The 26975-nt window shown below is 36.3% G+C and overlaps 1 protein-coding gene across 3 annotated transcripts in view; it reads left to right on the top strand.

The window, feature by feature from the left end:
- Window positions 1-26975, top strand: part of SDCCAG8 (SHH signaling and ciliogenesis regulator SDCCAG8) — a 118994-nt gene that overhangs the window by 26276 nt on the left and 65743 nt on the right. For all 3 annotated transcript variants that reach the window (XM_040597867.1, XM_040597866.1, XM_040597865.1), the window contains exons 10-13: window positions 605-757; window positions 3293-3427; window positions 6688-6804; window positions 18900-19042. In XM_040597867.1, the coding sequence (XP_040453801.1) occupies window positions 605-757; window positions 3293-3427; window positions 6688-6804; window positions 18900-19042 (548 nt within the window). The remainder of the gene's footprint in view (window positions 1-604; window positions 758-3292; window positions 3428-6687; window positions 6805-18899; window positions 19043-26975) is intronic.

A 26975-nucleotide genomic window follows, 5' to 3' on the forward strand; every position in this document is an offset into this window, starting at 1 on the left:
ACATTTATGAGTTTTCAGAAAAATGAATCTTATTTGACAAACATGAAACTAAAAAAACCCCAAACATTGTTTCTTTGTATCTTTCCATACTTCTTCCAGGTTTCTCATTAGCCTGCACTCAGTAATTCACTTCAGGGGGAGAACAAGTGGAAGTGCATACATTATTTGTTTATTTATTTTACCTTCAGCTATGCAGTTAGGCTGCATAGTGTTTGGAAGGAGTCAAATACTGGAGACTGGTTCTGGTGATGTACATTCAGGAATTTTAAATGCAATGCAAGTAATCATCTTGGTTTTAGAAGAGCAGCTACTTCTTTGGAAAATGTACTTGGAGAGACGCATCCATCTTTGCCGTGACTCCTAAAAGCAATTTGATTTCTAAATTATAGTAGGGCATGTATATACTTACAAACATACGTATGTGTTCAATTTCTTAGTTCTGTTCCAGTTGTTAACACAGTAGGGTATGTATAAACATAACTATGTAAAAGAACAAAAGATACCGTTTCTAATAGCAATTCGGTTTCTGTGATGGCATTAGATAAATGGCATGTTTGTTTAGAATTTTAAGCTTCTTCCACTTAAAAAGCCATTTTTCCCCTAGGCTCTAGTTCAGTGTGAGCAGCTGAAAAGTGAGATAGAACGGCAGAAGAATCGTCTTGAAAGGGAGTTAGCTGCCCAGCTAAATAAGCGGACTGATGAAAAAGAAGCACTGCGTGAAGAAATGAAGAAGGAAAGGGAGGACTTGGCAGCAATGGTATGAGTTGTTGGGTATTTTTTTCTTCTATTTGTGTATTACAATGAGCATATTGTCCTCTTTAAACTTTCTGTTAGCTTGCCTTCCACTTTGTTTCAGTTTCGGATTTGAGAGCTCAGTACATCTCTTCACCATTGCTTTAAAGTGCTTCAAAGCAATGGTAGATAAGTGATCCTTTAAGCCTGAATAATTGGGGTTTCTCCTGTGTTATTAGATAAATACTAAGTTGTTGATGTTATGCATTTTATTTTAGTTTGTATATTTTCTAATGCACTTTGTCAAAGTACGAAAGAGTTAATACAATGCAAGGTTTGTACCTAGCTTCTTATAAAGATTATTATTTAGGTTGCCAACTCAAGCATTCAGAAGTTGGCACATGTGGAATTTGGGATGCTTTGCTACTTTGAGCTGGGATGTACAAATATATTAATGTTACAATATTGTGAATGCATTCTAATATGCATTTTCAGGGTGATCTTATCATATACTTAATTTGCCCACCTGCAGAAATGTGTTGGAATCTCTTTTCTCAGTTTTACTGATGTTTGTAAACTGTCGCAGAAAGAATCTGTCTCATAGTTTATACTGTGACCATTGCAACAGAGCCTTGATAACCTTGTTTCAGACTTCTAGATGCTAGTGTAATTTAAGCGTAAAACGTAAGAGGTTTCTGCCCAATAGAATGTGCAGAGGAAACCTCGGCCTAGCAGCAGTAAGTCTGCGACACATGACAGAGGCGGCACTTCTGAGGCGACTGGAGAAAGAAATGGGAAGAAGAGTAGAGAGAAATGCTTTATAAATTAGTGGTTTTCATGCTTTTTTGATGTGCACGCCCTTCAACCATTTTTTGGTGGAGGTTTGGAAACAATATAGTGCATTTCTCTTCTGATTGTAGGCTTTTTCCATATTTTTGATCTCTTTTTACAAATAAGCCATTCAGTTTATAAAACCTGGAGAGCAAAACCTGAACCATTTAAGTGTTTAAAAAAGAAGAGGTTCTTTTAGTAGTGTTGTTGCTTATGAAATGTCTGGAAAGCTACTAATATGAACAGGCAACCAAGGTGATATGGTTGTATTTCTGGTATTATGATATGGTGGGATAGTGTTCTGAAGCTGCTACAAGAAGGCAAAGCCTTTGACTCCAGTTCCAGATGTTAAAACAGGAATTAAGTGCAGTGATAAGGGCTAAGTGATATTTAAGAAAGTGAACTGTTGTAAGTGATCATAAGAAGTCTATTGCCAGGGAAACTGAAATAAAAAAACCACACCTTACACTGGAGGCAGCGAGACATTATTAAACAATTCCTTATTCGAGTCCCTGCTATCTATTGGAAGTTATCCCTCACGCATTTAGTTGTTTAGTTACAGATTTGCTTTAAAGCAGAGTATGCACTCCAAAATACAGCCTATTAGATGAGCATTTCATACTTTTTTTTTCATAGAATAATTCACTCCTTCGTGTCATCACATTACTTTGTATTTCATTACCCACTGGGATGTGTTTTACTGGAACCTATTCTGACTTCGAGTAGTTGTACTGTTTGTAAATCCTACATACATGCTGAACATAGTACAGTGACACCATAACAATTTCACACTTGGTAGTTAAAGATATGGGTTGACTTTGTAGAAAACTGATCTTATATGCATGATTTATGCCTACCTGTGATTAACTGCTTCTATGTTTCAGGATTATGAGATGGTAGAAATGGTATACTGTGCATCAAGTCAACCTCCATATGAATATTTTATGGCTTACTTTATGAACTGATTTGTTTGAAGGCGAGAATTGGCATGATACATAAATCAGGTGGATGTGTAATGAGTGAAAAATAGTTATGAATATATAATCCTCTAGGTTTGGTGTTAAATTCCTGTAAGTTAACCTAGAACTGTCAGACACCATTATTTCCACTTATATTAGTAAGCTTCAGGGCTAAATAGCTGAAGGGTCACTGTCTCTGTTTTATTGTTACATTTTTAACCATTCAGCAAAAATTGATCTGAATTACATTAGAATTTTAACGTACTATTTCTATATGATTTTTGTACAACATCATGCTTTGATCTCTAGTGCTGAAATGTTTTCTGAACTTGAAAGTTAATTTAAGATCTGTGGTTACAATGACATTTTTCTTTAGCTGGAGGAATGTGATTTAGTTTAAATCAATCTACATAATGATGGATAAGTTGGTGATAAATAGAACTCTTACAGCTGCAAGACTGATGCAACCAGCTTCTTCTGACACTGTCCATACTTACAAGTCCTGGAGACTACTCCAGTTGATGAAAAGTTTCAAATAAACTACTGTATGATAAATTAATTTAAAATAATGAACTTATTGTTAAAATAATTTAGACATGTTATATTGTAATTCATATTTTCATTATATATTTCATCGTATATATTTATTGTTATCTTTTTAATGCTATGTATTTTTGCTACATACAGTTGTTTCAAGGAGGAAGTCTCACAAGATTTAGATCTGTAGTTGGACAAATCACGTCATTACAGTGTTCTTGGGCTTTTTGCAGGTGATGGGCATGTCTGAGAAAGTGGCCGTGTTGGAGGCTCAGGTAGAGAGAATTACAAGGGAAAAAAACTCCCTAGTTAACCAGTTAGAAGAATCACAGCATCAGCTTTCATCTCGGGAAATGGAGATGAATAAGGTAGGCGCGTTTATAAATGAGTATCTTTATAACTGTGACCTGAAAGATGAGATGTTTTTTTTCTTTCTGTTTCCCTCTGTATTGGCAGAGAATGTGTGATAAATGCAAACTTCGTCTCGATATCCCAGAGGCACAGTTTTATGTGTTAGAAAGATAACTTTTTAAGACTGCCAAGTCACCTTGTGATGCAAAAGCTAACCTTTCTACCTTGCAGACTGTGCAGATCACTATTTAAAACTGCAATCTAGTGTTTCATTAAAAATTGCATTTTATCTGAATGAGAGAACGTAGTATTCAACCCTGTCCTATAATTGCTACCTCTGGGAGATGCAGTGCTGAAATAAAGGCAGCTGTATCAAATCACTGTTTTTCAAGTACTTGCCTGTGGAATTTTTATATGGTGTACTGCTTTATTCGTTAGTATTGATGGTATGCCTTTTACAAAGAGATCTTTCTTCCAGTTAAGAATTATAGCTTAACATCTATCTGTGTATCACTTCTGAGTGCTTTATTTTGCATGTTTCTCAATCTATTAGATCCTTAGTGTGAGTCATAACATGAGAAAAAAACCAACCAATTGTAATCCAAAATTTATGCTGGGAGATTTCACATTGTTAAAATTATTTGGTTTATTACCTTAGTTTCATCATTCACTTGTTACAGAACATGAAGATAAGGGGGTGCTAAATTTCTGTAGAATAGAAAATCTGAGAATTCAATTTTATTCAATTTACAGTATTTCAAAATACAAAGTTACAGCCTCTTGAAATGTCTGTATACCTTACCAATAATCCTAAGGCAAATTCTACCTCCTCAGTTGTTAATTGCAAGGTTTTTTTGGGAGCAATTAATTCCTTAGGCCTCTAGAGACTCCTGGAGAGGTTTTCAACAGTTCCTGTCTTCCTCTGCTGCCCCGGCTGGTAGAAATAAGTGAAAGTATTGCAGAAAATTTACACCAAAAAATCATCCAAACTTATTAGAAAATGTATTTCAATTTCAGCTGAAAGACAAATGAAAGAGCATTTTAAGAATGTCATGAGGGTTTGGTTTACCCTTTCTGAGACACCCTTTTGGTTTTTCAGACTGGGTTCACAGATGACTAGCACCACTTATGGGGCGGGGGTGGGGGGAAGGAGGTAGCAGGTGTAAATATACATTGGTCCGGAAAGAACAATTTTATATCCTACCGATCTGAAGCACTCTCTCCGAAGAGCGACACTGTGGATCCAGTCCCTGCTTTGGTTAATGTTAATCAATACGAAGTTGAATAGGTAACTACCTTACCATAGTTTGTGCTGTGGTTTTATTGCACTGTCTTGAGAGACTGGAGAACTGCATTTGTGTCCCTGTACTGAACTGAGAAGTCTCAAATACCTGGAGGAATGTCCTGACCATTGAGCGTTCGGGATCATGTGCAGGATCCTGACCTTTTTTGTTGGCTATGAAGTGACGTCTGTGTCTACTCGTGAGTCTGACTACTTGTTTCCCAGTTTGTCATTATTAAAAATGGAAAACAGCAATATTTTTCCTTCTGAGTTTTATCTGAATTTTTTTTTTCTGCATGCACCAGAAGTCAGGGAAAAAAAGTTTGGAGTGAGAATCTCCTGCCTTCATTCTGAACTGAAAAATCCATTATTAGGACAGCACCATCTGCTGATTCTTCTGTGTTATTCACTTTGTAGATGTATGGGGGAGCTGAAGGCGAGGATGGCTGGATTTTTATTTTTTTTTTTGCTTGGAGGAAGTGACATATTGGACTTTGTTACATCCTTTCTCTCTCCTCCTTCCCCTATATGAAGAATAGGCAATCTATGCAGTTTCATCATAGGTTTTTTTAGTTGCATATGATATTTCAGTATTAAAAGAAAAAAATGCTTCAGAACTTTGCCATTCTTCAGAGTATTTGTTACCGTGCATTATTTGCAGTAGGGCTCAATTCACAAGCTGTCCTTTTAATTTATAAGTGACACTGTTTTTTAAAGTTTTGCAGTTGGTTTGTTTGGTTTTTTTTTTCCAAAGGTGATTTGATTTACTTTTACCCTACCTTCTTTTAAGAAGAAGGTGAAAAAAAAAAAAAGCCGTGAAAATGAGAAGAGGTATGAAGCTGAAAAATAGAATTCATTTGACATGTAGAATGTATGTGAGGAGATCATTGAGAGGCACAGAGGGCTGTAGCAGCAAATTAAAAGTTTGCACATTTAGGAAGCAAGTCGTGAAAATGTAAGTGGGGCAGGGAAGCAGCGTGAGTGAGTAGGAAAGAAAGTTCTCTAAGAGTAGCTGCGAGTAAACACATTTATGTTCTCATTAGGGAATGTGCATATAATTAAGGTGAAATGAACAGTCACAAATTGGAGGTGATTGCACAGGATAAGGACAAAAAGGGGGCAGCTTGTCCACCATCCTTCCCCGTTCCCAACAGATAAGTTCAGATAGAATCATTTCGAAGTCTTAGATTGGGAATTGGGAGAAAAACATCCCTGCACAGCAGTATGAAAGTTATCTGAGAGGGATTGGTTTGGTTTTGGTGGGTTTTTTTCTTTCTCTTCATTTCTTCTAACCCCTCCACAGACCCTCGGAAGTTGAGCTGCCTTCAGGTAGAAGGGAATGAGGAGGTAACATAACAAACATCCCAACAGCAGAGAATAATTGTCCCTTTGTGGAAGTGATACTAGATTTTTTTAAATGTTGCTTTGATCCCTTTCTTCTGGGCCGTGCATATATCTGAATTAGGCATTGTTTTTAAAGAATTTATCTTCGGTTTATAGTAAGTCTATAATGCTTAAAATCACCGTATTAATATCTAAATGTTTTCTTTCTTAACAGTGTGAAATTGGCAAGATAAGAAACTACGCCCTTATGCAGGAGTGTGATAGATCCTTTACTTCTAGGTTTTGGAATTGTTGACATAGACTTTCTTGGGAATTTAGAGAGAATGGGAGAAGAATATAAAACCAGCAACTGTAGTTTAACTGTATTTAGTAGCACATATATTTACAACATAAATATTTATACTTAGCAAAATCTTGATCCAGATAGGATTGAATCTAGAAGGCACTGCATATTTCAAAGTTAATGACTATATAGAGAATTCAGATCCACCTTTTTATATAAAAACATTTGCCATATGTAGTCTTAAAATATCTGTAAATTAAAATATGTTGCATTTAAATGTCCTGTAGAGGGCACCAAAAGATCTAATTGCAAACCCTGGGCTATGGATTCTTCAAGCTGCAGATCATGTTGTCTGTATAATCTAACAGGTGTGTGAAGAAATGCGCTATCAGTTGAATCAAACCAAAATGAAGAAGGATGAGGCAGAAAAGGAGCTCAGAGAGTACAGAACAAAAACTATAAGGGAGCTTGAAGTTAAGGACCAGGTAAGAGATAATACTGCTATAACTTTGCAGTTATTAGAAGCCTAAGTAGGGTTATTTCAGAAGCTGGAATGATTCATTTTTCTAATAGTGGTCATTTATTACTGTTAAATGGTTTCTAAATTAATGGCAACAAGCCAGCTATTACTGTTAAATAAATACCTCTTGGTTATCTTATTCTTGTTTTCAGCCCTAGTATGTTCAGTTTTACATAATAGTCATCCCATGCTTTCATATCGAATTACTCTATCGTATGTATTCATACAATGTACTTAAATTGTATGTACTGTATACATATGTTTATACACTTTTTCTCACAAATAAATCCACACAAAATTACTTATACATGCAGCCTGACAAAACATTAAAGACTATAAGTGTAACCTAATGATACCAAAAATTAAAGTAATTTATCTTCCAGTTTCTTTAAAGATTCAAGGTTAATGAATGCTCAGATTCATAGAAAAGTTTTTTAAAAAAACCCCAAACCAAACCAAAAATAACCTTCTAGAAAAAAAAAAAATTTCCAGTAGGCATGAATTGCTGATTATCTAAAACTGTGTTTTGGAATAATACAAAAAACAGTATATAGGTAGTCTGTGAGAAAACAACTCATGCAGTAGGAAAGATTATTAGAGTAACCTGCAACATACTTGGCAAACAGTTTGAACAGGTGTAGTCTGCGTCTTTGGAAGTGCCCTTTTTGTTGAGGTTCTGTTTTTCTCTAGGTATTCAAACTTCCAGCTATTCCTTCCTAAGTTGTGATCTATACATGAGAGTGAATGTCTTCTGAGTACACAGATGTATAAGATGCACATGAGGATATTTTTTTTATTATGCATTTTTTTATTAGCGCAGCGTATCAGATACGTTTTAAATCATTCTTTTTCTTGTAAATAAGTGAACAAATCGGGCCCTGTGTTAAGAGTATTTGTAGGCAAAAATGCAGTATTTCTAAAATTGTATTTTTATTTACCAGTTCCCCAAAATTTTCATGTAGGACAGTAAGTTTATTAACTTACATGAGCTTAGGCTGGAAGCAATATTAATTCAAATTATAATCAACATATGTAAAATCCAAAAGAGAACTTGCTAAATAAAATAACTATTTAATACGTATAAAAAAAATCATACAGAGAAGGAAAACAGGGGCCTTAAAGCATTTTGGTTTTGGGGTTGGCTTTTTTTTTTTTAACTCCTGCATCCTTTAGGCCTAAGGACACTTAGAAAAACAAAAAACAGGCTTGTCGTCTGTGTCTTGACAGATATCACAGATAAGAGAGTTGGCATAATCTTGGCATACAAATAAAACAGGATGTGTTTAATAAGATATTTGAAGAAGTATCTTGGATTTTAAATCCTGTTCTTCAACTTGCTTCAGGATTGCCTTTTGAACAAATTGCAAAATTTAACAAAATAGTTTAACCTCATGTATCGACATACTGGTATTTTATTCAGTGTGGGAATGAATACTCCAAAATGTGATGATTTATAATTTGATATAATTAAAGTGAAGTAATGGGAGGGGGAGTTCCTATCAGCAAAGGTTATTAGAGCAATTTGGTAATTATGTAAAGTAATTATATTGTTCAAATATGATTGTAGGTTCCTCAAAAAAAAAAAAAAAAAAGGAAAACAAACCATTTTGAAATTCTAACACTCAGCATCTAGCAGCTGTTTTATAGCTGTGGCTTTGGTAACTTAGAAAGTTCCATGTAGGTCCCAATATTATTTAACATGCTAAAAGGCAACCAAAAAGAGTGTGTGTATGTTTTGGGGTTTTGTTTTTTGGTGCAATTTTTTGTTGGTTTTAAATCAAATTTTAACAAATGTTAATAAGTCATTGCAGATTATTTCATTTAAATGAAAACAGCTCAATTGCATCTAGTTTTGTTTTTGAAGAAAAACCTGAAATGTTTCATCTTACATGGCAATGAATAGCAAACAGTAATTGTTCTTTGGTCTCTCAGCCATGACCTGACCTTCTGGCTAAGAGACAGAGTTGATACTTTCCTTGGCCACCATCTGTTCATAATAAATACATATTTATTTTTTAAAAGTAGAAAGACAATAATGTATGAGTATTTTTGTGCTATTCCATATTAAATAGTGCATTTTTCTGTTTTAAAAGCAAATAATTGTGTTTCAGATGGCCTTTGGTATTTTGAAAGTGAGTTTATTGCTTCTTGAGGTATAATTGTATTTTTAATTTTGCTGTGGATAAATTCTAGTTTTGAAGATGTATTTTAGTTTATATATAGTTACTTTTAAAAAGGGATTTAAGTTATTCAGGTGTGTCAGAATAGGCAGGAATCCTGGTATGTACAATTTAGGATCATCAGATACATATACTTGTATGTCAGTAAATACAGACATATGTTTATCATACACTTATAGATACAAATTTCTTCAAAACTGAATTTGTGTCATTTAGGAAAATGAAAGGGAGTACATATCTTTGGTCTTATTCTCTTTTATTTTAACATATCTTTTCCTATCCTTATTGCTCTATTAGGACAAATAACAAATATTGGCACCTTGGCGGATTACCTGTTCTTAATATTTGACATGAATATGTCTTACAAATGAAGAAGCAATGAGCAATGTTAAGACTGAAATTGAATACGTGTTTTGTGATATCATCCATCATGATCCTGATTAACATTAGGATTATGGAGGGAGGGGGCGAAAGACATACACCACACAGTTTCTCTACACAAAAACTGCATCTGTTCATCTGGCCCAGTATGTTGTGAAGCAGCGTAACCTACTGCCCTCTCTTCTTCTCTCTCAGCCCTCCCATTGTGGATGTAGCTGTGCCGAATTAACAGTGCCTTACTTAATACTTTTCCTTCTTAGGAACAAGCTTCGTAAGTTATACGAGTATAATGCTTTCATGGCAGTAAACTCTGTCCACACTAGGGGTTGTACTAGCACAGCTATATCTCAGAAAAGTCACACCCTAACCTAAATAGCTGTTATCAGAACAAAAATTGTGTGGCGTATTTGACACAGCAGGACTGCACTTTTATAATACTTTTTTCTGTGAATTTGGAAGCACTGCATGGCATAATTTGTGCATTTCTAATAGAAATCATACTTCTGACACACTATGGAATTGTTTCCTCAGATTAGCATCAACTTGCTAATTTCTGCTCTGCATTATAAAAATAAAAATGAAGTACACTTAATCATTTGCTTTCTGTTTGTCTGTAAATAGTTTTTATTTGGTTTATAAAATCTTGTAAGCTTCAGCATGTAGAAGTGAAAATAGTTTTGTACTATTGGTTTATGCAGTCCCAGCCAATTTGAGCATCATCCTTATTAGACAGTTCTTACCGGTAGCATTGCACCACTGGGAGTTGTGGTGGTCTTGTAATAAAGCAATAGGACTGTTAAATCCAACTTCAGAAACTTACTGAAGCTTTTAAATTTTATTTTACCATGTTTTGAGGAATCAAATAAATACTTCGTATAGAAATAAATCTGAGCTGGTAATCTTGGCCTGTAAAAAGCCATTCTTTTAATACTGTCTTTTAAATTGGGCAAACATAGCTTGAAGCAGGGAATTACAGAATTCGGTTGCCTACCTTGTAGGTGACAGAATTAAAAGCTCCAGAAATACTTTATGAAAACCCTCAGATTTTTACGAGTTGCCTGTATGGAAGTTCATGAGCCCAAATAAAAAGAAGTTTGAGAGTCACTGATATGCACAACCTCTATACAAATGGAAAGAGCTACACATCAAAGCATTTTTGTGTAGTGTGACAGAACCTAAATGATGTCTCTGTACACTATAGACTGACAATTTTGCAGACAAATAAAAATCTGGCAAAATTGCAGTCCAAAAGCATTTTGCCAAAAGGTATTTTGGGAATGTTTATCTCATTTGTCATAAATCCGTGATATATAGTAACCTAATTTAGACATTATAAGTGGAGAAATTATTGACTCTGTCTTCATCAGAAGTAATGCAGGCCAAGGATTTAGGTGTATATCCTGGGAATGCTGCAGAGTGCCCGATGCAAGACCAATACAACCTTCCAAAGACACTGATTCACTGAAGTGTCTTTCTATGAACAGGTACCAGGCTTCTGTGAGTCAGGCTATAAAATACTAAATTTTTCACAAGCTGGAACATTCAGGATGCCACCAGACTTTGTAAAACTTGCAAGTTTTAATAATGTTGATGAAGATAGGTTAGGATTATGTGTTATGTGTATGCTTGTAACAGGCCTATCTCTAAGATTTTGTGACCTCATTAGTTAAAAAGATGCTCTGGGAGTTTTACTTTGGAAAGAAATTCTGTTAACTCAGTTAAGCATACTTAAATACTATTTGGCAGGGAGGAAAAGCCCAAAACCTAGCAGACAGCTTAAAACTCTTAGCATCAAATTTTCTTATTTGGTCTGACCTTGAGTATAGTGGCTTTCAAAGTAGGAACACCAAATTGCTTTTGGACAAGAAAGCATTAAGAAAACGTGATAGCCTTTGCTGTAACTGAACTCTTTTTTAATGTATCATTTTCCATTTGGGGCATTTAATGCATTAATTTGATAATGAGTAAATAAGGAGGGAGTAAAATGATGGTACTTTATGCCGTGCTTTGATAAAAATTTTCTGACCTGTTCAGGAGGAACATTATTGTTTTTTATAACTGAACTTACTCGCTCATCTTAAGAATTCTGAGGAAAAACATTGCTCTACAACCCTGCAATATGTAACAAAATAGATGTTTAATTCCAATTATGTTATGGCTGCTGCTGCTCCGTTATGACATTACTTTCCTCTGTCAACCATCATTCCATAAAGATCACTGGTATGAGCACCCTTCATTACATTTTTTGTCATGTTTCTGTAGGAAGAATCCTTGGGATTCCCAGTAGTAAAATTTTCTGTACTGACTGGTCTAGGTTTTCTGTACTGATGTACTTCTCCTAAGCAGCTGACCTGCTAAGAGGAATGACCCAGCTGGTAGTGAGATTTTTATTGTTCGTAGGTGTAGTTGGCCCATGTAACCTTGGTCCGTGTTCTGTGATTCAGTGTGATGTCACCCCAATAGTATATGGAAAGAGAAAATCATTTATGTGCATTAAAAATTATTCGAAGTAGGAAAAGAATTGCATAGCTTTTGGTATAGTGTGTATATGCATTATATTGTATATGCATTATATTTAAAGAAATGCTCTTTTCTTCTTAGACTAGAAAAATGGTTGCTTTATCAATAGTTATTGTGCCAACAATCAGAAGAAAGAGTGTAAAAGTCCCTGACTATGACTTGTCGGTTGTTACTGCATAGGTTTTCTTTCCAGCTATTCCTTAATACTGTCCAGGAAAAAAGAGCCAATCCCACATCAGTAATCTCAAATATGTGTTTGAAAGGATAAAAGGAGTAAGTTTTGTTCTCTCCTGTTTTTCAATAATGAGGTAGGAGTAATCTTCCCCTTCCTTTTTTCTATATTCATCCCTCCTTCTCTGAAATTCCTTTATCAGCAAGCAAACCATCTATTTTGCACCACCCCACCCTCCCCCCTCTCCCCGTCCCCCCCACAGTGCAATCCATTAAAAAAAGAAAAAATTAAATCTTGTTCCACTGTGGAACAAAATCACTTTCTTATCTCTGCTGGTGGCTGCTGAGCTAATCTCTGGTACAGCACTGTTGTCTGTTGAAATGTGACTGCAGTCATCTCTATGGGTTTGGAAGTTTTGTTCCTGAAATAGTGTTGCAGTTCAAATATTTTGGCAAGTTGAAAGCAAATATTTTCAGGGAAATAATGAGGTAAAATCCTTGTATAACATGTTTCAGCCATTCACTCTTGTCTCTTTCCCAGGGTATTTATCCACAGTATCCAGGGGCCATGTTGCTCTTTGAGAGTTTGTGCAAGGACAGGCACCTCAGATTATTGCTTAATTAAAAAACTTTCTGGTGTATTTGTGAATATATACTTAGCAGTATTAATTTTTTCTTGCCTCAGCTGACAATTGCAGGTAAAAAGTTTGCTTCAACGGGATTTAAAGATGTGTGCATTTAAGAGCATCTCCCTTGCATGCTATTCCCAGGCATTTCTTCCAGCACCCCTGCTTTTCCTAGCAAACTGCAGGGTTCTGTTTCTGTTAATTCTCAGGTTTTTTGGAAGCAGAGGGTTTGCGGTGGCTGACCTTTGCTTAGGTAATGGTTCTCATCTAGAGGCTCTGCATTTTTAGTGGAGCACATGGGGTGCCACAGCACTGCCAGGTGCTGTTACATTTCTGTGCAGTCCAAGTGAGAAGGTGGTCACAAAGCTGCTTCTCTTTGAGGAATTCAAGAGTCCCACCAGATCAGGCTAGAATTATAGCCATCCAACAAATTACAGCCTGCATTGCTTACCTAGGTTATGTCTTCGCTTGTCCCTCTGGTCCTTCGACATCAACTGATTAGTGACCCAGCCACAGGGAGAACCTTTCAAAAAGGAAGGAGCCAGGTGTGTTTGTTTATTGGGGTTACTTCTTTTCTTGTGTTTCTACTCGCATTAGTTGCCTGTCATGTCATGAGGGGTTTTCAGATTTCTATTTTGGGCTAAGTGATTTATAGAATATGCAGTTGGTTTATGGTTTTTGGAATTGGCCTCTTCGAAAGAGGTGGTCTTTGTGGATTCTTTTAGGCCTTGCGTGCATTGTATTTCTTGCTATTGATTTGTATATTCTCACAGCTTTATAATAAATTACTTCCAGAAAGGAGGTTTCTCCTTTAAAACTAAATTTAGTTTTCATAACTGCTTTGTATCCTCATTCAGATTTGAATGGGAAGTAGCAATAATCCATATAGAGTGCAAAAGGAAGAAAAAAAAATTGTTGGGACATGGCAGGAGTTAACTTCGTGATGGCCTTAACTCTCTTTACAAAGTTGGATAGTTCTTCAGGTGCAATATGCTATGTCAGATGGCCATGCCTGGGAGGTCTGAGGTTTAGAGACCACTCAGAACCTAGAGCTGCTTGATTGATATCAGGATTAGGACAGAAATGACTGCAAGCGACCCCTGCTGCATTCGGACAGATAGTCATCCTTCCTCCAAGTGAAACGCCTCAAAATCTTGCTACAAACCCAGTCTTGTTTAGTTGGGCTTTTTAAAAAATAATAAAAAACAATTAGTGTTATCGTAGGGTATGATGGTTCTGTCCCTGATTAATTTGTATATTAATAAATAAAGAAGGCAACATGGGTTGACATCAGTGTTAAACAGTGCAAAAACGTCCTGTCACTGTTACATATGATATCTAAGTGTATGTGAATGGCCATAGTGGTGGCACCTCTTAGAAAGGCCTTAACTGTAGCCTCAGTCCTCTGCACTATCACTGAGCTCGTTGCTTTGAAGTGCTATTTAGTAAACGAAACTAAGCACATGAGCATCAGGGCCTGTGAAATTTTACTGTGTATTAATATGGAGTGTATGTGGTTTTGGAGATGCTGACTGCCTTTTGGGGACGTACCTACAAATACCAACCACCACAGTTATTATATTTCACTTTTTATTATTTTATATATTTTTGGTTCTATTTTATTCCCCTTTAATCTTCTAATAATGGTGGAGAAAGAAGTACGAAGCGAAAAGAAAGTACTGTAAATTCGCTGAAATATTTTCCCCTCCAGAATTACTTTACTGCAGAGTTTGTGCAATGGTATAGTCAGTGCAGAATTTATTTTTCAGGTTATTGTGTATTTTCTTACCTGATGTGTGAGCATACTGATACAACACTGAATGTCATAAATCACTTGGGAATACATTTAGGTTTAGTATATTTTTTGTTTAAAGTCTTCTAAAGTTGTTTTTGCATTTACTTCAGAGTGTGAGTTCTTCTATCACTGCTTAATCATTCTCATTTGTTTTTTTTAAAAATTGTCTTTTCTGTCAGTTTACTGCTATTTAAAATGCTATGAAAAACATCTGCTAGCTTGGAATTTAAAGTTGAATTTTTCTGCATACAATAGAATCAGCATCAGTATGACAAAAAGCAATTATTTTAATCTTTAATTTGGCTTGTTTTGAATGAAAATATTATTTCATTTTATAAGATTTTGTAGAGATAAAGAGGCATCTAGTTAATTAAACAGCACAGTTTTTAAAAAAACAGAAGTATTGTTAGGTGAAGATAATTTCAGATAATTTACAAAGAGGATATTTAAAGATTCATCTAGTGTTTGAGAAATCATCTTTTAGGTTTTCCCGTAAGTTGCATTTACGTCACTGAAGAGCATCTCCAGTGTGTTCACCTAAAAATGCATTGTGAAAATCAGAAGATAATTTGTAAACACATCACAAAGTAATGAATGAGAAGCGAAACACTTAAAATTTAATTGTTTCAAGAAAAATACATGGAAGGGTTCCATGCGCTTCAAAGTGGAAAACTTAAAATAAAAATGGTGGTTTGGTTAGTGGTAATACTGAAAAAAAGTGTAATTGATATAGAATAAAATTTTACTGCAGTGATAATTCACCAATGCTTTAATTTTTATGTAGTACAACTTCTTTCTTGTAACTGAATTGGATATGCATGCGGATAATGTGTTTCGACTTACTAATAATTCTGTTTCTTTACTGAGGTTTAGCCTGCCATCTTTCAGTGGCAAAGCGCCTGTTGATTTTCCTGGGAGTATAGGCCACTGCAGTGCAAGACAGATTAAACAGTACTTTTAAAATTATGTGCAGAAGTAATAAGAATATTTAAGTTGCAGAGTTAAGCACCAGAAGTTGCCTGTTCCAGCCTTAATGTAGTCTTGTTGTACGTATACATTATGATAATTCTGTTCCTTGTTATACTGAAAATCTGTTTCAGATTTTCTTAAATGTAAGATTGTCATCTGTCTTTTTGCAGTTCTGTGCTCCATCTCTTGTCTCTCACATACATTGAAAAGTTAAGTACTGAAGTACTTAAGTTACTTGAAGTAACAAAAGTTAAGTATTGAAGAAATACTCCGACCATGTTGAAAAAGCTGTATTACAGGTGATAGGCACTGAGGGATCAAATTAATGCTGTATGTGAAGCATGCAGTCAGCAAAATACTTGAGTTGGTGGCTTGTTTCTGTCCCTGCAACTACACTGGAGCCCAGATAGTAGCTACAGAACTGCTTGCAACTTCCCAGTAGAAGAAATGGGAACTAAAAGTAACATTAAAACTTCTGTTTGAGTCTGAGTAGTTTTGGAAAGATGCTGCCTGATAAGGTCCCTGCAGGAACAGTGAAGAAGAACATGTGTTCTGTATTTTCTCTGTATTTTAAATTCTGATTTTATTGTGATCACCTAGTGATGGACTGGACTTGACATATTTCAGGATAGAGTGTGTTTGTGAGAATATTGTTTGCAGGAGAGAGGTGAGGGTTTGGGGTTTTTTTTGTATGAACAAGTCTTGTACGTTTCAACCTATTACCTGAGTTTTAAATCAAAGTAACGTGTAGCATTCAGAATAGGGGCTGTCTGTTTTCAGCGTGATGACTCCTACTAATTTTTTTTCAATGAACATTTTCTGGTGTTGCAAAAATAATTTAGTTTATATCTTTAAATATACCTGGATTATATGCTTCTGGTTTCTGAGTTGCTGTTAGCATGTTCTCTTAGGTGGCATTTTCCTGCTGTCCCTTTCTCTGAAGTTTTTCTGCTGTTTCTGCCATGGTCATTGCCAGAATTCTTGTGTAGAATTCCTACTCTTCATATGGCTCATGCTGTGAGTACCTCTAAATACTGGTATTTAAAATACATTTATATATATCTACATACATCCACACACATGCACAGACAGACATGTACATGTACATATATGTAAAGAAGCTGATTCTGAATTTTGGAATTACTGATGAAAGTAGCAGAATTAAAATTGTTCTTCAAAACCGATGTTTGCTTTCTTGATACTTTTTGTAGAAATCATAAGACTCCTGTGGATCTCTAAAGATCTTGTCATGGAGTCATTGTCTGGGAATTTCCCTCTGCACTTTCATGACAACTGAAATCTATGGATGTGTTCTTGGGTTCAGCCCTGCAGGTTCAACATCTGCCTGATGGAAGCAGAACATTTTCACCAGAGGTTCCTGCACTTGGAATCTGCTTCCTTCTGTGGGTCTGTGTCAAAACCTGACTGAGCCTGTTTAACTTGAGGCAACGGTATAAAGCCCATCTGTTCCTTGAAACTTTTCCCTGAAGGAGTGATCTAGAGTGTGTTTATGTTCTCAGCTGTGGTTGTGCTTTTTCAAATACTTAGTTGATGCTTTTCAACTGATTTGTGCTTTGGGTTTTTTAAAAAAGATATGCTGAATGGATGTATTCTTAAAGCAAATTAAGACTGTTGCAGAATTTCTCAAACTTGTAAAGACAGTGAAGAACTCGTGTCCCTGTTTAGTATGAATAGAGAAATAACATTAATGTACTGCTGTTGTTAAGAAGAATAGGGCATAGAGAACCCACTGAGACTTCTGTTGTTCTATTTAAAACATGCAAAAGTCTCTGGAAATAAGTGAAAATGCAAAGCATATGTAACTGAATACCTTTGCACACCTGGTTTTAAAATATTCTGACAGTATAATAGGTTGTTACATTCTTTAGAGGGGAAGAGTACTAACGATTTTGCAGATAGTTTTGCTATCTTTGTGTTTGAACTTGGACTCACTGATTTAATTTGGTAGGTGGTCTATGTGATAAAGCAAGGTGACATTGAAAGTCTAATGAAAATTTCCTTCATGAACCTTTGCTAAGTGCTCTTGGGAGAAAAAAGTGTAAAGTTAAGTAATTAGGAAAATTAAAAATTAAAAGAAAGAGCATTACAAAACCTTCTTCTGGATGAAGAGATTGTGTTTGCGACATCATGTACTGTAAGTGGTTTAGGTTAACGTTTTCATAGCTAAAAAAGACAGTATTATTGTGAAGGTGCTTCAAGTGCAAATATTAGGACTGAATTACATTCATTCGTTTGTGTAGGATGTTTGAATGAATAATTTCATTAACGAAAGAAGATATTGAGTCTTATCTACATGAAGAAGCTATCACAAAATAAGTTATGGTATGAATTTAAAGTATAATAGCTATTCACCACTAACTCGTTCTATGAACAATTTTTTTCTGTACTACAAATGACCTTTCACAGTTTAGTTGATTGAAAAACATGCAACTTCCCTCCAGCCCCAACGATGAATAAATATTTATGTAGGGAGTTAGTGCAGAATTTTTAGCATTTTTACTACATGTTAAAATTACATTGTTAGCTTACTCTATACTTCACCGGCCTCCTTAAAAGCATACTTAGGACAAAGTATAGTATTGGTTACAGATGTGTTCCTGCAGGTACTTGTATGTTGTATATGGAGCAAACTGTATTCCTTCTGAGAATATTTGTGAGAAGTGTTTAAAGTGTTGACAGTGTGGTTCAATTACAGATCATAAGTCTAGTGTGCTTCACTGGAATCAAAGGTGCTGGTCATGCATATTTACCTATTGTTATTTGTAAAATGAACTAATAGACTCACCGACTAAGATTTACTTGCTAGGTTTAGTTGATATATAAGGACTGTAAAGAAAATGCAGCTGGTATGTTTAGGATTTAGTTGTAAGTCATAAATAACTTATTTTCAATGATGGTAAAATCACAACATGACCTTTATTCTCTTGCATAATATTAGGTGAATATGACAAAGCCAAATTCCCATGTGTCATTGCTTATGTAATAGATAAGGAAAATAAATGACCTCAAGAACTATCCTGTATCCAGCAGTTTCTGAAGATGGCCACTGCTCTGCTGCCTTCTGGCTTTTTAACGCAGTGAATTCGGGACACAAATACGGAAGCCTTCACATGAGAAAAACAGAAAATGATTGAATGTGTGTATCTCTTAAGCCATCTGAAGACAATAACATTGATTGTTTGTTATTGTCTTTTAAATATTATATGTGTTTTGGCTTTCCATAGGAATGTAATTTCAAATACTTTGATTTGCAGTTTTCATCAAGTCATTACTTTTGTTCTAAATAAAAGTGTGCATTGTTTTTCAGGAGCTTTAATCACATTACAATTTATTGTTTTAACATTTATTTTTATGCATTTCTTAAATATACTTTCTTTGGTTCTACAATTTTCTTAAGAAAATAGAAAAACTGGGATTAGAGCTGAATGGAAACAAACAGCGTTTGGAACAAGCCCAGCAGGATGTGGCAGGAGCCAGAGAGGAGTGCCTAAAACTGACAGAACTGCTGAGTAAATCTGAGCACCAACTGCACCTCACCAGGTACCCCTTATCCTATTACATGCTGTAGTACCGATTTCATTCTGCTAATTTTTTGCCACAGGCTTCCCCACAGTTGTTATAGATACTTGCAGTCATTGACTGCATGGGCAGCCCTCAGTCATGTTAGAAGTGGAGGTTTAAATGACTAAATTATGAACTACAAAGAGAGTTATGAACTATAATTTGTGAAAGTGGCTAGTGTGAAGAAAAGGCGATATTCAACTCTGGTGATGAGATGGCATGTTTTTGGGTGGGAAAAAGAACAGGGGAGAGTGCAGACGCATTCTTTTTGTTGTTGCTTTTTTTGGTACGTCAAAAATACTTCAAATATTGTTTGAGACTGTAGTGTACAGCAGTACCTTTAAGCACAGGAGTTCTCAGATTAATAATCTGAAGTTTCTGTAGCAGAATGACCAGCAATGTGTAAATGAACATCATCGTGTTAAGCTTCATTGAAGATTAAACGATTAAAAGGTAAATTACTGTCTATGTGTAGGAGGTAAGGTTGAGTATGCGAAAAGAGTGTTTAAGTCACTTGTTCAGTGATGTGGTACAGTGCAAACACTGTGTGATGAGAGACTTTACCTGAGTTATTCTAGCCTGGTGCATAGCTCCCACCGTTTTACCGGACTATTCATTACACATTTCTAGAAAACACCAGAAGGTTAATATGCCAGTTTTTCATTGCAGCATGAGTTTTGGTAACTGCAAGAATTTTTCCTTTCGCCACAGAAAATGCTGTTGTTTGACTGCAAGTTTTTGACTCTGTGTGTGGTTTTTGTTTTGTTCTGTTGCCCCACTCCCTGCAAGAGTGAACATCCAGAAGCAAATCTGGTGGCGTTTATTCAGTCCTTAAGAAAAAAAGTTAAGTTCGTTTAAGTTTTACATGGGGGGAAAAAAAACCTTCAGACTTTTAACACTTAGCAGAAGTCTGCATGTTTATCCAAGTCTTGTACTCTTTGAGCTTTGTGAGAATTCTGCCATTGAGTAAATGGAAATAAAATAGAGCCTCGTCTAAACTATTAAATTCAATGAATCATTTTTTTATTCAGCTACATTTCTGTGTAATTCAGAGCACGGTTGTTTAACAGATGGAAGAAAGTACCACTCTAACAGCCTGTATTTAGAGAAAAAATATGCTAGAGGTTAATGAACTTGAAAAAAGTTTTGGGTGAGTTGTTAAGATATCTAAAGTTTGGATTTAGCAGAACTTTATTAATAATGATTTGTTGTGATAGTTAACCAAATGGCTTACCACGCTCCTTTTAGCAAAAGGCTGATTATATGCAATAAAGCTCTGGATATCTTGGTGGAAATCTGACTAGCCAATGTTGGGGTATTTTTTGTGAAAATACTAAACTTGTAAAAAATGAAGACTATTGCCTACTTTTACATAGCAAGGTACCTGAAGCTGGATACTTAACATACAGATGATTCAGGTAGATTTTCAGTCTGTGGTCACTGACTTCAGGAAGTTTCTGAGATGCAGATCACTGGAGGCTGGGAACAGTATTTTGGGCAAGTAATGCTCTGTGCTGGCCCTGTTCTCATGTAGTTTCACAGACGTCTGCTTTTTGAGACAGATGCTGAACTGCCACAGTTTCTTTGTCTGACCTAGTGCAGATATCCTAATCTTTATTTTATTTTTTCTATGTTTTATATGTTACGGCCTCTGCTTGTAAGTATGCTTCTAAGTATTGAAATGTTTTCTATGCTGACATTTAATTCTTGGGGAAATGTATACGTTGAAGCACAGGAAATAGATTCAGATCTTTCTCCTTGATATTCTCCAAATTCTATAATACTTTATAGGTTTCTGTGTCCTTCTTATCTTTGGAGTCTGCTTTCCATGAAAACATTAGGTGATGTTGCTGTCATTGATGAAGAAGGTGAGGGGCGAAGAGATGAGAGATTCGTTGCTCCTGAACTTTTAGCCACAGTCCCTGTGTACTTTGATGGGTAGGGCATGTGTGCAGATGTTCTTGCCTCTTTTCCCTGAGTCGCAGAGGAAAAGATCCCCTACTGAAACGAAGCTTTTCCTTACCCTGTACTCCTTTTCTTCCTCTCAGATCACTCCCTGCCAGTGCAGGTTTTCTATTTTAGCGAAGGTATAAAAGTTATATGTCTCTTGGGGCACTAGTTTTGCATCTTGAACTCAGTAATGTTTTCAATGGATTGGTGCTTTCATAGTTGTTGCCCGTGAACTTCATTCGCTTGTGGTCTGCCTTCTTTCATTCTTTATTCCCTTCGCCTCAAATGGCAGCTGTGCCAGTGAAAATACTCACTGGAAGGGTAGTGGTAGTAGCAATCCTATGGGGGTTAGAAACTCATTCACTGTGGCACTTGCCAAGGAAAACAGATTTTAAGCTCAAGAGTCCTGCCTGTGGGAGGTTGCTGCAGAAAGTGCACTGATTTAGCGCATCTCTTGGGTATTCTGGCCTTGGCCCCATCTTGCTGATTCCCCTCTTTCCAGGAGAGGACCAGCTGGTCCACTCCAAGTCTTCTCACAACACTGGACTTGTGGGAGGCCTGAACTGCTGTTACACGGCTGTAGATAGTCTTTCTGTTGCCTTGCATGACCTGTCTATGTTGTTCTGGCAAAAATCTGAGGTAGCTGAGGAGGTACAGAAAGAATTCTTTGTTTTATATGAATTAGTATATTACTGAGGAGAAAAGTTTTTCACTAATCCACTGATTCTGTGTTTGGATATTGTAAATAAATAGAATAATAAAACAAATATGAGAACTTCAGATTTTAATATATGAAAATGAGTTGGTAAATATATGAGCAAATTAAATGAGAAAGAGCTTGCAGCCTATGTCTTAATGAGAAAAAAAAAGTGCTCTGCAGAACCGCACTCTTCAGGAGACCCACTTCTTTGCTGCATCCTAGTTTTCAGACACCAATGATTGATTACCAGCTAAACAGCTTCTAAGTTAACAAAATGTACTTGTTAAAAATCAAGAAAAAAGGTTACAATTAGCTATTCCAAACCATTGCCACAGAGTTTAAAATTGCCTTTTCCTGTCACCTTTCTTCCTGGAGCAATATGTTGCTTAGAAATCCTTGCTATTAACATGCATTTCCGGCTATTGAATCTAGTTAGTAATTCTAATTTGTATGTCTTCAAATGACTGGGAAAATACAGAACTTTTGCTGTGTGGTTTTGCTTGTCAGTCGTGTAACTTTGCAGATGTCACCATGCTATGAGACGGACCATGCTTGTTTAACTTTATTTTTTTTACCCTAGTTTCAGCTTTGTGGTTATTTGTAGTAGAGTCACTGTAGTAGGAGAATCTTATGAAATTACTTCTGAAGTCAAAATTGCCGTTACTTTGGCAAGGTTGGGTCTTGCTAACGAAGCTTATCTGAATCCATTTTTCAGCTGGTAGAAAACATACGGATCTTTTGTTCTTAGTTTATGAGAGAATAATTGTTAAACATCATGTCATTATGCTAGTGGAAAAGATCACATAAAGGATGCAAGATGTGAACAACTTGCCCAGATCTTGGCATGTCATCTAATTTAATAACATTTTTCACTATTCTTGTGTAATGGAATCATCATTAAAAATCTTTCTTCTTTTTGTTTCAAAACAAATGTGAAGTTATTATTTGTTTCAGTTGCAGTCAGATATAGTTCCTGTTTGCATGTGCCAGAGCAGTTAGAAAAATCTTAAGTAGTGAGGGAATCACTGAATTTCAAAATTCAACTTTTTTCTATGCCATCATGCATTTTCTCAGGCACGGAGATAGGTAGATGGCTCGAGGTATTTTTGTCTGAAATGTCATCTAAAATTTGCTAGGAGTTGTAATTGAGTGGAACTGAAGCAGATTTAGTTTAATTTCATACCATTCTCGTTTGCTTATATGAAACATTGCAAGCAGTACTGAATGTCAACTTGTAGGTGGGGAAAAATTACTTAGACAGTAGAAGAACTCATGCTTCCAGGTTCAGGTGACCCACCAAGCTACCCTGAATCCCTGCGTCACTCCCTTGAAGGATTAAAATTTGTATTACAGTGAGTCACTGGGTGTTGTAGTTCTTGATTATTTTTTTTTCCTCCATTATGTGATATTTATTTTCTGTCTTATTTTTGAAAAACGATTGGATGTCTAGAAAGTAGCGTATCTAAGAAAGTGGCATTTGTGGAGGACAGTGGATTTTAGCAGTGCTATAGCCTTCCTACTGTGCATCGGTCCTTGCTAGTTTCAGCAACTCCATTAACAGTAATTTGTATTACAGGTGTAATAAATAAAACACATAAATCTATCATTTCACCTCCAGGTTCCTGTAGCATTATTTAGTCACTGAAACTTCGGTGTTGAGCTATACGTTGTCACCAGCGTTCCTTGTTAGAATTGCACCATGCCTCATATCTTGTTTCCCTATTTAAGCTATGCTACTAAATGATGAAATGTCAACTAACTTCTCGGTAGTTATACATAGTCTGCTAGGGAGTTGTACAGTATTTAGTAGTATCTATTAGTTAGCGGCACACTCACTGTTGTCCTCTTTCCAGTAATTTTAGCATGTCAGAAAGTCCATCATCTCTTCTGGAGAGGCAGTAACATTTGAAGAAATGGTGTTACTAATATTCAATGACTGAGATATGTTTTATCTTTCCAGACTGACTGACTGATGAAATCACCAATAACACTTGAATTGAGGAGCGGGGAGGGGGGAGAAGGGAGAAGGGAGAAGCAGAAATGAGGTGCAAGGAGTGATTGATTTCTAATTTTTTTTTTATATTCTGCTCATCTTGTACAAAACCATTATTTTAAAGTACTGGGAGGAGTGATAACATGAAACAACTCTGACAACTAATAAACTTTTTAGATTCTGCTTCATATGTTTACTTTTCATTAAATTTAGGGACGGTTGCGACTATGTTGTTGTGATTCAGTCAACATTTATTTCTATCTGGTTTTCATATACAAAGGCATCGGGATGCCAGAAAATAAACTGTTAACGGAGAATTAACTTCTTTGGCACGCTTTCATACTTATCTTCCAAATTAAAGAAAATGAAATGGGCAGAAGCAGAGTGTAGATTACCTCCTTTTTGTCAAAAATGGTGGGAATTTGAAAATTAATAATAAAAAAGGGAACAGATGCAGTAACATGCCAGAGGGAGATTAATGTGGAGAGTAAAATCTGTGAGCAACAAAACTGAAGCAAACTGAATCAGTGGGAGGTGGTTGTACAATCAAAATCAGGATAAAAGAGAAATTACAAACAACCCTGCACTTGTCAAAGTAGTAGTAATGAAATCCTGACTCTGCCAGCAGCGAGAACCTGTGTTAGCACTTTGGGGTAAGGCCGGGAGCCGGGTGCCAGGTAGGAGGGCAGCGCGAGGCTGCTGGGCGGCAGCCATCGCGTGTGGAACAGATGGCGGGGAAAGCTGGCCGGGGAGGGGCTCCTTCGCAGAGCTAATCAGACAGTAACGGATAGGGCAGCTGGGAGGACTGACCACCGAGAGGCAAGCGGCGGGGTAGCCGCAGCCTTCCACGATGTGTGCAGTGGTGTGCCCGGCGGCCGGAGAGAAGACCTTGCAACGTCTTTTCCGACCGCACAAAGTTTGGAGGCGAGCGGCAGCGCTCGCCCCAGCTCAGGGCAGAGGGGAGGCACGGGCCGGCCGCAGGCTCCCCGTGGCCCGCTGGCCTCCGAGCATCCCGCCTAGGTGTGTCCTGCCCCCTCCCACTTCACAGATACGTGGCTTTGCTCTGGTCCTGTCGCGTAGTAAGGTTGTGCGTGTGTTTGTATTTTATTGTAGGAGCTCACTGAACGCAGAATTTGGCGATTGACAGAAATACAAAAGCACGTGGGTCCGGGGACCGATCCAGGAAAGCGATAAGAAAACTTTGCTCCTGTTGAAAGCGGGGAGAGCTGTAGGTCGGCACCTTCCCACAGGGTTGGGCCTCTCCGATGAATGAGAACAGTTTTCTGATGCTTTATTTTTGCTCCGAGGAGGCACTTCCCTCTTCATAAACAAGAGGAATGAATGGAGGTCCGAGCCTTCTGATCTTGAGTCACATGAATAATTTGACTCACGTAAGAAGTAAAGATCAATAGGATTTCTTGCGCAAGTAAGAGGTAGTCATGTGCGAGAGGATTACAAGGTCGTGCCCCGTATTGATGACTGTCAGCTTGAAAGAGAAATGCAAACAAAATTTTATCAAGGAAAGGGGGAAATAAAATCCTGAAGTGCAGCAAGGGAGACCTGACCTATTGCTGCCCAGAGTTGTGTGGTTGGGATATGTGACACTTTTTTTAGACAGTCTCAACAAAGAAATCTACATCTCCCGCATCTGCTTTTTGAACTTGTATATCTCTCGTCTGCAGAAGGTTTATAGCTTGGCTCAATTATTCATTTTGAGCAGGGAGGGGAGGAAACATTACAGGGATTTGAAATAGGTGGTATAACATAGCCATATGCTATTTATGCAGCAGTTTCTGCAATAAATCTAATTTGGTGCTGTCAAAGAAAATTAGACTTATTTGGTATAGCAGCACATTAGTAAATGATTGTGGTAGCTTTGAAAGTTGTCATTCACTCTGCTTTACTTGCAATAGAATCTTGAAAAGCCTCTTTCCCCCTTCCTTTTCCCCTGAGCAACTCTGTGAAAATGTCTCAGTTCTTTGTCCTGCAGCTGTAGAAACTGCAAATATTTCCACAACTGGAAAAAAAAAAAAAAAGTCTGGCTTTAAGGTAATTGAAGAAGGGGATGGAAGAAAGAATAACCTCTGTTGTTAGTGATTATATGAATGTATAAGTGGAAAAATCAATAAAGTGGTGGGGGATAAATTTCTCTTTTGCCTACAGGTTTTCATAGTGCAGCTGAAATTGTTTATCTGATTATACAGCATGTAGATAAATTAGCTGCTCTGCGTTATTATAGAAGGTAAAATATTTTACCTGCCATGATAAGACCATATGCTGCTTTATGAAGACTGATACTGAATGATTTGAAATAAATCGGCTCTGTCGTCTTCTGGCAGTGCCTTGTAGAAATTTTGAAGCTGATACACTTTGTGTCAAGATAATACACAATTATTTAAATATATTTCTATTTAAACATATTTAAGATGATTGTACAAATGTGTAAAGTCCATTGATGAAGTTTGAAAGGGAAAGAAAGAAAACAGAAGGGAAGGAGTAAAGAATAAATCCAAGATTGTGTGTTGAATTTGTATATGAAAGAATTTATAAATCACCCTTTTTTTTTTTTTTTTTTCATTTTTAAAGAGTTTAAACATGGTTGACAATTTAATTTATTGTCCGACACCACACAATTTCTCAAGGAAAAGGCAATAATAAATTTTCAGATTTTAGTTTTAGATTCATCTAAATTTTTCTCCATGGCATTTAAACTGCAACTGCTCACATCAAATTTCTCTAATGATTTCATCTTTTATACATCACATCAGGTTGTTGAGGCAGCCAAATTGCTACTGCATGTAGAGTGTGGTTCAGGAGCAGTGACAATACTTAAAGCGCTTTGGAGCGAGCAGTGAATTGAGATGAAATACAGAAGAGCCTAACTGCTATAGAAAACAAACATCTTTATAAGGTCTTTGTTTTGAGCAGTTATTATTCAGCACTAACAGTAATAAGTTTATGCGTGTGTATCAAATATTTGCTTTGATCTCATTCAAATTAGGTTTTCTATTTGTGTGACTAATAACAACAGGATAATGATTTTTTTATTAATATTTTTTTTGAAGCACAAAAATCTTTCAGACACATATTGAAGGCTGCTGGATTTTTTGATGAATTTGCTACTGGAAAAATGGTTCTGATTTTTATCTTTTTTACTTTTTTTTAGGGTTTTTTTCTCAAGTACATCTGAAGGCTTGTTTTTGGAATAAACTAAAATGTACTTTTTTATTTGTGCTTGGTATTTGTGAGCTTAGACAATTTTAAAAGCT

The sequence above is a fragment of the Falco naumanni genome, chromosome 6, assembly GCF_017639655.2.
Source record: "Falco naumanni isolate bFalNau1 chromosome 6, bFalNau1.pat, whole genome shotgun sequence".
NCBI classification, from domain to species: domain Eukaryota; kingdom Metazoa; phylum Chordata; class Aves; order Falconiformes; family Falconidae; genus Falco; species Falco naumanni.